At 36.2% G+C, this 14,327-nt stretch overlaps 1 protein-coding gene across 6 annotated transcripts in view; it reads right to left on the bottom strand.

Moving 5' to 3' along the window:
• The window catches only part of LOC133259160 (sodium channel protein type 1 subunit alpha), a 315,536-nt gene that overhangs the window by 32,282 nt on the left and 268,927 nt on the right, over window positions 1-14,327 (bottom strand). For all 6 annotated transcript variants that reach the window (XM_061436306.1, XM_061436361.1, XM_061436312.1 and 3 more), the window contains 2 exons: window positions 13,616-13,972; window positions 11,955-12,437 (listed from right to left, as the gene is read on the bottom strand). In XM_061436306.1, the coding sequence (XP_061292290.1) occupies window positions 11,955-12,437; window positions 13,616-13,972 (840 nt within the window). The remainder of the gene's footprint in view (window positions 1-11,954; window positions 12,438-13,615; window positions 13,973-14,327) is intronic.

The following is a 14,327-nucleotide window of genomic DNA, read 5'->3' as shown; positions in this document are numbered from 1 at the left end:
AAAAGACCCGGATGCTGGGAAAGACTGAGGGCAGGAGGAGAAGGGGGCAACAGAGGATGAGTTGGTTGGATGGCATCACTGACTCAATGGACATGAGTTTGAGCAAAGTGGGAGTTAGTGAAGAACAGGGAAGCCTGGCGTGCTGCAGTTCCATGGGATTGCAAAGAGCTGGACACAACTGAGTGACTCAACAACAACATTCTTAAGAATATTCTTAAAAATTAGCTACTCTTGTTTTAAAATCAAAGTTTATAATATATTACCAGTTATTACACTTCAAGGTATATTTCCCCTTTAATGCATACAGTTTGCAATCAATATGGGAGAAATTGTAAAAGAATATAAAAGATGATTAAAATGCCCATTATTAGTATTACAATGGAAGATGTGCTCTTAGAAAGTCCCCAGGTTTACACAAGTGATCCTTTAGATGTTTATAAATTTATTTCCAAACACAATTTAAGCAACGTAAGTATATCCCATGGTTTGTTCGGACCATGGTAGGAAAGCAAAAGTGTGTCTAGTGTCACTGAAACTCAACCTATCTCAATTAAAGGCATGACTTCTTTTTCCTCTCTTAAATGTACTTTGTAAACGAAGTTCCTGATTCTGTTTGAAATATCTTTCAGCACCTAGACTCAAAATCATCTTGCTTACTCTTATTTATTTCAAATAATGACAGTGAAGTCAAATTTAATTATACCTTTGAAATACTCTGCTCTCAGTTTCATCTTCCTGATCCCTAGGAATGCTCTGTTCAGCCTTGTCACTTCTTTTCTGGACAGCTATAAATAATAGTCACCATTTATTCTAGCCTTACCACAAAGGCCTGAATTATGCTAGTTGCCCAATAAATATTTGGTGAATGAATGAGTGCCTGTGCTTCAGATGTTACTACCAAATGAAGTTTCTGTCTCCAGATTGGCTTTCCAACCAAATTTCCCAGATCTGTCTTTCACAGAAGCCGTACTTTAGTCACGGTGAACTTCTTTAATGTTCTCTGGCTTTTAGTAATATAGTGGTTTTTGCCCATCATTTTGGACGAATAATAATTACTCTATCCTCACCACTTTATCCGCACAACTCTTTGGGCACAGACTGCTTTTTATCTAGCCTACCTCCATGCTAATTGACTTACCAAACTAACAATGCTTGGCATTTTCACTGTAAAACACAATGACTGATACCAGTAATTGCTATTTTCTCAGGAGGTCGGCTATCCTGTAGTACATCTCTGCTTCCACCTGGTGAGTTCTATGCTTATCAAAAATAAGTACTTACCAAAAGTACTGCTTTCAAATCAATCTGTACTATTGTAAATTAATATATTATAATTATGGAATTTACTCTTGCATAATTTGACAAAGTGAGTTTGAAAACAAAGTTGCTGTATTCATAGAAACTAAATTGAAATCACTGCATAAAATTAATAAAGGCAAATCCCTCAAACATATACAAACACATAAAGAAATGCTTGTTGAAGTTGCTATATAACACAGAGAACCCAATCTGGTGCTCTATGATGACCTAGAGTGGTGGGATGGGGGTAAGGAGGGAGGTTCAAGAAGGAGGGATATACGTATAATTATGGCTGATTCACATTGTTGTATGGCAGAAACCAACAACATTGTAAAGCAATTTTCTTCCAATTAAAAAACAAATCAAAACATAGCTTGTTGTAAAATTAGGTGTGGGTAGGTTATTTTTAAAAAGGGCATGCTGTTGTTATTCAGTTGCCCAGTCATGTCTGACTCTTCATGACCCCATGGACTGCAGCGCATCAGGCCTCCCTGTCCCTCACCATCTCCTGGAGTTTGCCCAAGTTCATGTTCATTGGTGATGCCATCCAGCCATCATCCTCTGATGCCCTCTTCACCTTCTGCCCTCAACCCTTCCCTGCATCAGGGACTTTTCCAATGACTCATCTGTTCGCATCAGATGACAAAAATACTGGAGTTTCAGCTTCAGCATCAGTCTTTCCAGTGAATATTTAGGGTTGATTTCCCTTAACATTGACTGGTTTGACCTCCTTGCTGTCCACGGGACTTTGAGGAGTCTTCTCCAGCACCACAGTGTGAAAGCATCAATTCTTTGGCATTCTGCCTTCTTTACGGTCCAGCTCTCACAACTGTACATGACCACTGGGCAGACCTAACGGTATGGATCTTTGTCAGCAGAGTAATGTCTCTGCTTTTCAACACAATGTCTAGTTTTGTCATCACTTTCCTGCCAAGAAGCAATAATCTTCTGATTTCATGGCTGTAGTCACCATCTGCAGTGATTTTGGAGCCCAAGAAAGAGGAAATCTGTTACTACTTCCACCTTTTCCCCCTTTATTTCCCTTGAAGTAATGGGGGTGGATCCCATGATCTTGGTTTTTCTAATATTTAGTCTTAAGCCAGTTTTTCACTCTCCTCCTTCACACTCCTCATGAGTCTCTTTAGTTCCTCTTCACTTTATGCCATTAGAGTGGTATCATCCGCATATTTAACGTTGTTGATGTTTCTCCTGTCTATCTTGATTCCAGCTTGTAACTCATGCAGCCTGGCATTTGGGATCCAGAAGGAGTTTGTATGCATTTCAGGAATGGGACATGATTACAAATTAGATTTTTTAATTTAGTATTCATACATGGTTTAAATAGGTCCCTAAAACAACATTTTGCAAAAGAAGCCTGGTAAGCCACACCCTGGCTGACCCCTTTGATAGACCCTGATTCTCACACTAGTGAGGGAAACTTGCCCCAACTTTAAATCATACTGACATCAGATAAAGTGACATGTGAATGTTAGAAAAAACCAACCACAGGCAAGTAGACTCAGGCCAGCTAATCTACTCTAGATTAACTATGCTACCACAAGAAAAATTTTAGTGTTTTTTTCTTTAAGTTTGTACATAATGGAAATAAATAGAATTAGTGTGAAAAAGAAAAGAAAGACAAACAAAACTGATACAGAAGAGACTAAGCTGAGAAGCATGCCTAGACAATACAGAGGAGGCAGCAAGGGTTTTGACTGATGAGATAAAAAAAGAATATTAGTAGGTAAATTTGAAATTCAAAAATAAATAATAAATGTATTAAACAAAAACAGATTAAATAACATTAATAAATTGAACCCAAGCTTGTTGAGTCATTGGCATCATCTTAGGATCCTGCTGATAATACTAAAGTTTGTATGTTTTATTGATTTTTTTCCCTAAGAACCACCTACTACACTAATATCATCTGTTACATTAATTTCTTTTTATTCATATACCCTTTGCTTTGTTGTTCTATTTCTAATTTCTCAAATTAAGTTCCATGTCATGTTCTTTCATCCTTTCTTGGTCATCTTTGTTAACAGTGAGATATTCAGAGGGTGTTTGGTCCAATTTCATAGATTTTTGAGAGAAAAAGTTCTTATTTTCTAAACAGTTATTTACATATTTTATTTTCTACTTAAACCAACATTTATTTGGGAGGAAACTCTTAAATTCTCAAATGGTTATATTTGTTCTGTTATTTTATTATTAATTTCTAGTTTAACTGCATTGTGATTAGATAATAACCCTATATGACATCTTCTATCTTGAATTTATTGGTATAATAACCCTACAATGTCTGCTTATTTGAATTTATTGAGGCTTACTTTGAAGCCCAGTACATTATTAATTTATATAAATACACCATGGGCCATTGAAAATAAGAATTCTCTGTACATATAGTTTTTGTAGATAACAAACATTTATAACATTTTACTATTTATATTATTCAAATGATTGACATCCTTATTTTTCTTTGATTCACCATAGACCAAAAGAATAGTATTAAAACTCTTATAACCATTATACTTTTTCAGTGTATTTTTATATTTATCATTGTTGAAATCAAAGATAATATGGTTCTGAATCCTTTATTTGGTTGGAGTAAAAACACTATTACTCAAAAAGGGAAGGAAAAGATTTTTAGACCTGAGATATTAATTCAGATAAACATGAGATACGAATTCAGATAAACTACTAAATAAGTTGGATAACAACGAAAATAAAATTTTCAAATAAATACTTGTATTGATTTAAAAACCAATAAAACAATTAATTTTTCCTTTTTTGTTCTTACTTTGAAGTTCACTTTTATTTTGAAATTCATCATTCACATAATAAAGCAATTGGTTCTTATGGTCTTCGAGATTAATAGTCTATTTTAAGCATTGAGTTTTATGTTTATGAAGCCATTAATTGACCTTTAATTTACTCATTTCCAATTGGGCTAGTTCATTTAAAAATATTTTTTCACATGTAACTCTCAATGGCTCAATTCTATACTGACTTATTGTCCATGTATGTTTGGCAGGATGACAGTAAGTGAACAGAGAGAATGAAAGAACTACATTGCATCTGAAGCATCCACTTTGCCTTGTACACAAGGGCATTCAATAACCACTTAATAACTACAATCCTGATGGGAAGAGCATTTTTCCTCCTCAGTGGATTTATGCAACATTTCTTGCTTTTTAAAAAATACTTTGTACTATAGCAAACGATTTTGACCTTGAGGGTGAAGCAAAACAAAGCAAAGCAAATAGTACTCTCCACAATATTTCTTTGAGTAAGTGATCACATTTTTTTTTGGTTATTGTTCTCTGACTCATCCTAGGATGTTTATGTTGTTATTTTAGACTTGGTTTGTTACAGGGAGCTTATTTGTAGGGTGTAATAGAATTTCAATTTATAATATGATAAAATATTTAAAAAATAAATCTGGAATTTAAGGGTCAAAAGGATATAGAATATGTGTATAATACATGTATTTTTTATATTGAAAAAATATTTAAAAGCTGGCATATACTATTTTAAAGGTGAGAATTTTACTGTTATTAAATGTATTCATATTAACATACATATTTAAGATATATAGCTTAAATCAAACATAGTTGAGATGCTCAACATCAAAAATATCAGTATTAATATTTTATTGTGTACATTGTACATTAGTAAATATTTCTAGTGTACACTAACCATATTAAAAATTAAAGTGACTTCTATTAAAAACTTTCAGCAAAGCAACAGTATCAAAGGAACAGATTCTGTACTGAGATTTAGAATTTCCATAGGGAAGCTACAGAAAAATCAAATACTAACTCTAATTTCCTTATCATCCCTAAACTCAGATGATTTCTTCATCAAGATTTATGTTGTAATGACAGTCTTCAGTTGATTATTCATAATCAATACATATAAAATTTTCTTATTAATTGTGAAATCTTCTGTTAGTCAAACATTTGCCTTATGCAGGGGTTAAGGTGAAGAAACATCATTCTAATATACTTTGAATTGGGCTTCCTAGGTGGCGCTAGTGGTGAAGAATCTGCCTTCCAAAGCAGGAGAAGCAAGAGACAGGTTTAATCCCTGGGTGGGAAGATCCCCAGGAGGAGGAAAATGGCAACCCATTCCAGTATTCTTGCTTGAAAAATTTCATGGACAAGAGGAGCCTGGAAGGCTACCTTCCATGGGCTCGTAAGGAGTTGGGCATGACTCAACGACTGAACAAACAACACATACTCTGAATTCTGCTTTAAAGTATGTCAAACTAATAAGATGGAGGCAATCCCTGCTGTAGAGACCATGAGGTAAAGAGATGGTCTACACAAAAAAGCTGGAGGCATATATACCTATCTTCCAGTAGATTCTTAATATCTCCAGATATATTGTCTGCTATTTTTCTATTGGGGAAAGTTATGTTATCATGGTGTTCATAAATTTGGATATTTGCAGAAGTCTTGGTATATATCCATTTGATTCAAGATTAACAAAAGACTTCCTATTCTTATTTTTTTATTTAACATGCATTTACTGGATACTGACTGTATGCTAGAGTCTAGGATAAATGTGGGGCATATTATGTTAAATGAAATGAGCTTAATCCTTGTCCTTAGACACATCTGAAAACTGATTATTGTCCACATAAGGCATTCCCTGTAGACCTTTATGTGGTAGCACAAATTTAAATTGCGTATATAACAGATTGAAAATGATCGCATGTTCTTCAACTTATATCATGCATAATAAAGATAAAAGTATTAAATGAGGAAATATCATTTAATATTAAATGAGGAAATAGCAAAACAGTAAGGAAATATTTATCACTGGGAGGACAAGTGGGATCTACTTGTTCATTGGGATCAATGAACTGTTCACTACTCATTTATTCATTCATTTAATAAACATTATGTATACGCTGTGGACTTAAGGTGAGGAAGACATGGTTGGTGTTTTCCCTATTCTCAAAGGCTTCATAAACTAACAATGCAACCACAGAAGTGCTTCCTAATTATTTGGAAGATTCTTGCAGGTGGGATTAAATGCAGAAAGGTATATTCCTAAAGCACAACTTTGAGTACCCATAATTTGGGAGAATAAGAGCTCTGTAATTAGCAGATCTCTACAGATTAGTGTGGTATGTAGAAGCAGATCAATCTAAATTATAGGCCAGCAAAGGAGGAAGAGGACCCTCTAGGACTGATGGAGATTCAGATTCTCCTGACTATATCATTAACTGGTGCCAGGTGACAAGGGCTTGGTATTCAATACCAACTCTATAGTGAACACTTATTAGTTTGTCAGTAAACAGTATTATTCAATTCAAAGAGATACCAGAGATAGTATACTTTTAGACATTGTTAAGGAAATTTAAGGTAATGGTTCAAAATATAAACTGTAGCTCACTTCCTGGATTCTAGGCCAGGATCAATCTTTACTACTTGTATGACCTTGGCAAGTTACTTAAACTCTTTGTGTTCAATTTTCTTAATTGTAAGATTAGAATAATAGTATCTATCTCATGGTGTGAAGACTGAATGAGATAATGCTATGTGTAAAGCCATATAAACAGTGCTTTGTCTATGGTGAGCAAACAACAAATGACATGTTATTAACATGATCTGAATTACAAAGACTCAAATGACAGTTTTACTTAATTCTGGCATGCACTCATTGCTAAAATAAGGGTACTTTCCCCTAACTATGCCACTAATATGTTGTTTTTATTCCAAAGATACGTAAGTTTAATAATTCAATTGACTTTAAAAGTATTTATTTAAGCAGAGTTAGGGTAGTAATTGCACCATCACTACCTTTTGTTTTTGAGTCCTTTTAACTTCTGAACGGCTTTTAGATTCTCATAAGATTCCTATAAGCACTACAGGACAGATATGCTCATATTATAACTAGAAAATTGGATAATATACAATCAGTGACTGCCCATAATAGAGTTAAGACCAGCACACTCTAACTTTAGTATCCATACAAATCAACCTAAACTCAAAAAGTTATTGAGCCCTTATTATGTATACAACATTGTACTAGGTGCTTCGGAGGATTAAAATTATATAAAACACAATCCATTGCCAAAGGAATTACTTTCTAATTGGGGAGATATGATTTTATTTGTCTTTTGCATTGTCTCAGCGATTTTGCCCAGATTTCAGAAATCTGTCAAGGCACAATCCATGAAAAAGAGAACTGATAAACTAGACTTCATTAAAATGAAAAATACCTGCTCTGTGAAAGGCGTCATCAAGAGAGTGAGAAGAGAAGCCATAGATTAGGAGAAAAACCTTTGCAAAAATGAAGCTGGTAAAGGACTGTTATTCACAATGCACAAAAAATTCTCAAAAGTCAACAATAAGAAAACAACTTGATAAAAAAAAAACAGGTCAAAGCTCTCAACAGATACCTCATCAAAGAACACAAACAGATGACAAAGCAGCATATGAAAAGATCCTCCACATCATATGTATTCATAAAATGTAAATTAAAAAACAATGTTCAATGCAGGACTATTCACAGTAGTTAGGACATAGAAGCAACCGAGATGTCTATCAACATATGAATGGATAAAGAAGCTGTGGTCAGTCAGTTCAGTTCAGTTGCTCAGTCAAGTCCGACTCTTTGAGACCCCCATGAACTGCAGCACTCCAGGCATCCTTGTCTATCACCAGTTCCCAGAGTTTACTCAGAGTCATGTCCATTGAGTCGGTGATACCATCCAACCATCTCATCCTCTGTCGTCCCCTTCTCCTCCCACCTTCAATCTTTCCCAGCATCAGGGTCTTTTCCAGTGAGTCAGTTCTTCACATCAGGTGGCCAAAGTATTGGAGTTTCAGCTTCAGCATCAGTCCTTCCAATGAGTATTCAGGACTGATTTCCTTTAGGATGGGCTGGTTGACTCTCCTTGCTGTTCAAGGGACTCTCAAGAGTGTTCTCCAACACCACAGTTCAAAAGCATTAATTCTTCGGCACTCAGCTTTCTTTGTAGTCTAACTTTCTCATCTATACATGACTACTGGAAAACCATAGCTTTGACTAGATGGACTTTGTTGGCAAAGTAATGGTACATATATACAATGGAAGCTGTGGTACATATATACACTGGAATAATAGTCATAAAAAGAAATGCATTTGATTCAGTTCTAATGAGGTGGATGAACCTACAGCCTACAGAGTGAAGTAAGTCAGAAAGAGAAAAAACAGATATTGTGTATTTATATGGTATCTAGAAATCTGGTACTGGTGAACCTATTGCAGGGGAGCAATGGAGATGCAGACATAAGAGAACAGACTTGTGGACACGGGGAGGGGGGAAGGAGAGGGTGAGATGAATGGGGAAAGCAGCATGGAAATATACACACTGAAAGTGAAAGTGAAGTCGCTCAGTCGTGTCCGACTCTTTGAGGCCCCAGGGACTGTAGCCTACCAGGCTCCTCTGTCCATGGGATTTTCCAGGCAACAGTACTGGAGTGGATTGCCATTTCCTTCTCCAGGGGATCTTCCCAACCCAGGGATCGAACCCGGGTCTCCCGCATTGTAGACAGACGCTTTATCGTCTGAGCCAACATGTAAAATAGATGGTGAGTGGGAATTTGCTATATGACTCGGGAGTTCAAACCAAGGCTCTGACAACCTAGAGGAGTGGGATCGGGAAGGGAGGTTTAAAGGCAGGAGACATATGTATACCTATGGCTGATTCATGTTGTTATATAGCAGAAATCTGCACAATATTGTAATTATCCTTCAAGAAAAACAAATAAAGAAAACCAATATGGTACCACTACACATTTATTGAGCATCACTGACTCAATGGACATGAGTTTGAGCAAACTCTGGGAGATGGTGAAGGACAGGGAAGTCTGGCGTGCTGCAGTCCATGGGGTCACAAAGAGTTGGATGCAACTGAGCGACTGAACAACAACACATCTACTAGAATGGCCAAAATCCTGAACACTGACAACAGCAAATGCTGTGGGGTAACAGGAGCTCTCCTTCATTGCTAGTGGCTATGAATAATCGTACAGCCATTTTGAAACCAGGTTGTAAATTCTTACAAAATAAAACTTACACTTAGCATACCACCAGCAATTGCCACTCTTGGTATTTAACCAAATGAGTTGAAATCTTATGTCCACACAAAAGCCTGTACACGACTCTGTTTATAGTAGCTTTATTCATAATGGCTAAAATTCGGAAAAACCAAGATGTCCTTCAGTAAGTGAACAGATAAATAAACATCCAGACAACAAAATAGAACTTAGCACTAAAAGATGTGAACTATCAAGCCATGAAAAGACATGGAAGAGTCTTAAAAGCAGATTACTAAGTAAAGGAAGCCAGTCTGAAGAGTCTACATATTATATGACTCCAAGTATATGACATTCTGAAAAGGGCAGAAACAGTTACAGATCAGTGCCAGAGGTTAGTACAGAGGGATGAATAGAGTACAGAGGATTTTTAGACCCATAGAAACTGCTCTGTGTGATTCAATAACGGACAATAAATGCCTTCAGACATTTGTGCAAAAGAGGAGAGTGAAAAAGCTGGCTTAAAACTCAACATTCAAAAAACAAAGATCATGGCATCTGGTCCCATCATTTCATGGCAAATAGATGGGGAAACAATGGAAACAGTGACAGACTTTATTTTCTTGAGTTCCAAAATTAATGCAGATGGTGACTGCAGCCATGAAATTAAAAGACGCTTGCTGCTTGGAAGAAAAGCTATGACCAACCTAGACAGCATATTAAAAAGCAGACATTACTTTGCCAACAAAGGTCCATCTAGTCAAAGCTATGGTTTTTCCTGTGGTCATGTATGGATGTGAGATTTGGACTGTGAAGAAGGCTGAGCACTGAAGAACTGATGCTTTTGAACTGTGGTGTGGGGAAAGACTCTTGAGAGTCCCTTGGACTGCAAGGAGATCCAACCAGTCCATCCTAAAGGAAATCAGTCCTGAATATTCATTGGAAGGACTGATGCTGAAGCTGAAACTCCAATACTTTGGCCACCGGATGTGAAGAACTGACTCATTTGAAAAGATCCTGATGCCAGGAAAGATTGAGGGCAGGAGGAGAAGGGGATGACTGAGAATAAGATGGCTGGATGGCATATCACTGACTCCATGGGCATGAGTTTCAGCAATTTCTGAGAGTTGGTGATGGACAGGGAAGCCTGGCCTGCTGCAGTCCATGGGGTTGCAAAGAATTGGACATGACTGAATGACTGAACTGACTATAAAATGGATAATACCAAGAATGAATCCAAATGTAAGCTATACACTTTGGGTAATAATGACACATCAGTGTAGCTTCAACAAATAAAACAAATTGGAGTATGTGGAAATTTTGCTGTCTTCCTCTCAATTTTTCTGTGAGGCTGTTTTAAAAATAAATTGTGTAAATGAATTTTTTTAAACATTTGGACTATGTAACCTAAGCCATCTTACCATTTTTGAGACTTCCACACAATAAATGGGAAGTGAAGGTGTTTTGTTTCTTTGGAATTATCTTTTAAATCCATTAATATTTAGATTAATATTTCTAAGTCAGTTGCTATGGACTGAATTGTGTTCCCTCAAAATTAGTATTTTGAAGCCATAACTCCCAGTGTGACTCTATTTGGAGACAGGGCTTGTGAAGTAGTGATATAGGTTAAGTGAGGTCTTGATCCAACCTCTAATCCAACAGAGATGGTGCTCTTATAAGAAGAGAGACCAGAGCTCACACCCACATGCTGAGGACGGACCGTGTGAGGACACAGTGAGAAGGCAGCTGTCTGCAACACAGAGAGAGAGCTCTCTCCAGACCCTGATCCTCCTAGCACCTTGACCTTGACCTTTCCACTCTCCAGAAATGTGAGAAAATACATTTTGATTGTTTCAGCCACCCAGTGTGTGGAGCATTGCTATGGCAGCCTGGAAGATTAACATGAAGTTCAGAAGAAAGTGTTAGTTGCTCAGTCATGTCCAGTTCTTTGCAACCCCAAGGACTGTAGCCCACCAGGCTCCTCTAACCATGGAATTCTCCAGGAAAGAATACAGGAGTGGGCAGCCATTTCTTTCTCCAGGGAATATTCCTAACCAAGGGATCGAACCTGCGTCTCCTGCATTGCCGGCAGATTTTTTACCATTTGAGTCACCTTAATGGAATGACATAGACTATTTCTTGTTAAATTCTCTTCCATGTATGTGAATTAGTGCAATGCAGTGTAAGATATACAGAGCTCATAATGACTGTAAGTTCAGTTCTCAGCTATATCTCCTCATTATAATATGGGCTTAAATTTCCTAAGCTAATTTTCTTATCTGACAGGTTAGAATGACAACAAATCTTTCTGAGGTTATTACAAGGATTAAATCCAATGATGCTTGTTCATTCCCTGGATCATTCATTCATTCATCCTCTAACAAACACCCATTACTTAGGATGAGAAAACTTATACTATTAGGATGAGAAAACATACACATATATTATTCTTTAACTTATTAATCATCTCACTGAGCTTAAATCTTTGGTTCTTCAATGAAATAATATTTTATATTATGGCAAAAATATCCTACATGGAATATATAATCATAAATACAGGCAATATAATATATGTATATACATATACATTTATACCCAACCACATCCTTATAATCTTACCTCTTTGCTTTCTTCCAGATCTGATTCACTACTGAAGTCCTCTGTGTTTAAATTTTCAAAGTCAGATTCTCCTACAGCAATTGGTACAGTCACAGTAAGACTGGGATTGTTTATGAAGGACATGTAATCACTTTCATCAATAATGTACTTTTCAACACTGCTGCCGGTTCCTATTCCACTTGTGGTTCCATTTACGTCTTTAAGATAGTCAAGGTCTTTCCCAATCTCTGTTGTATGATTGGACATACAATTGTCTTTCCTGTTGTTTAGATCATCAAGTGGTTTAATTTCATCTAAAATCTTTTGTTTTCTAACAAAAGACTGCTGAATAAATTCATATATTTTTCTCTTCACATAAGCTATTCCTTTGTGCATCCTATCCACAGCAATCTGGAGATTGTTCATTTCATTATCATCATCAGTGGCCGCAAGGTTGTCTGCACTAAATGAGCTCAGAAGCAAGGCCAAAAAGAGGTTCAGGACCTTAAAAATAACACAAACATCATTATAATTTCACCCCAATGTGAAGAAGACCAGATTGAGATCACTTATTTCTTGTTGAGGAAACTATAAGTTCTAACAATGAGGCGAAAGAAACACCACAGCATAGTGACTAGAAGTTCAGAGATCTAAATGTTGTGCTCGGGCTTAACGGCGATGCCACAATTCATCTAAAGGGAAAGATATGATTTCCATTGGTCTCTAGTTCCTCTACTTATAAAATGAAGACACTGAGCTGACCTAAGGTTTTACTAAACTTAAAAATATGTGATTATAAGAAATAAATTTATGTGGGTTCTATATAAGAGTTCTAAACTTAAAATTCCTTAGTTTTTAAAACTATGCATTTAATTGCATATTATAGTTTCTTTTTTGATGAAAAGATATTAAATTGGATATTAATTGAAAGAAAATCATTATGATCCAGAATGAGAATTATGGGCTTAACATAGGTATCAACATATATGTTCTTGATCTACTATTTTTCTCATACCCCACTGTTGACTAATTAGGACAACTATTTATAAACAATCACTAATATTTCCATGAGACTGGCATATTAATGTATGTATCCTTTGGAGTGTATGATATATTTTTATATGGTAACAGTAAGGTACCAACCTAAAAGAGAGGACGGATTAGTTACTCCATGTGGGTTAGGAATCCTTAGCCGACCTCTGTTTTGATGTAAGGATTGACTAACCCAGGTTGGTTCATGCATTTGCCTTATGACATAGAGTGACTGAATACTATCTACAATGAATGAGCAAAGAAAAGTTGAAATAGCTAGGAACAATGGGAAGTGCCACTTTTTAGTCCTGTACTGGCAAGTAAGTTTGGGTTTTCTCTAAATTTATTTTTTTTCAGACTTTTCCCTTCCTTGGATCTGAATTTTTAAAATGTTCCCAATATATCCTTCTAAACCTGTCTTTAATATTATACTCCATAGGAGCTCACATAGTAAGTGTGATGAAATGACTGGCAAAACAGTTGAGAATAAACATTGTAGGGTCACTGGTTGTGTTGTCAAAGATTATAAGTGTATCCAAGGTAAGAGACTTTTGAAATTAATAATGATAATTTTGTTTTAGACAAAATGGTCGTCATTTCATTGTGCTCTTAATCCATTTCTGAAACTCATATCTTAAATGGGTACATACCACCAGGTTTCCAATGACCATGACCATCATGAAGACAGTAAGGCACATGGCTTGACCGGCGACCTCCATGCAGTCCCACATGGTCTCTATCCACTCTCCACACAGCACCCGGAACACAATCAGGAAGGAGTGGAAGAAGTCATTCATGTGCCAGCGTGGGAGTTTACACTCACTGTTGATCTTGCAGACACAATCTTTGTAACTTTTACCAAAGAGCTGCATGCCAACCACAGCAAAAATGAAGACGATGATGGCTAACACCAAGGTTAGGTTTCCCAGAGCCCCCACTGAATTGCCGATGATCTTTATTAGCATATTTAATGTTGGCCAAGATTTTGCCAACTTGAAAACTCGAAGCTGGAAAATAAAAAAAAATATGTTATTATGATCAAGCCTTGAAAGCATTACATGTGAGGTTTACCAAGAAATGAATAAAATTGAATCTCTAACAACCTTTGCTCTACAGATGTTATAATGGTGATGGATGTTAACTGAGCTTATTGTGGTGATCATTTTGCACTACATACAAATATTTCATCATATGTTGTAAACCTGAAATACAGTGTTATTATATCAATAATAACTTATAAGAAAGATATTGAAGTATATAACAAAAGACATTTTTTAAGAGAGTTAGTGGATGTCCTGGGCCACTGCTGATTGCAAAACTTATAATCTTGATTGGGGAAATAGGTAAGAGCCACCTTGCATT

Source organism: Bos javanicus, chromosome 2 (genome assembly GCF_032452875.1).
Source record: "Bos javanicus breed banteng chromosome 2, ARS-OSU_banteng_1.0, whole genome shotgun sequence".
Lineage (NCBI taxonomy): Eukaryota > Metazoa > Chordata > Mammalia > Artiodactyla > Bovidae > Bos > Bos javanicus.
This window is presented reverse-complemented; position numbering and strand designations above follow the sequence as displayed.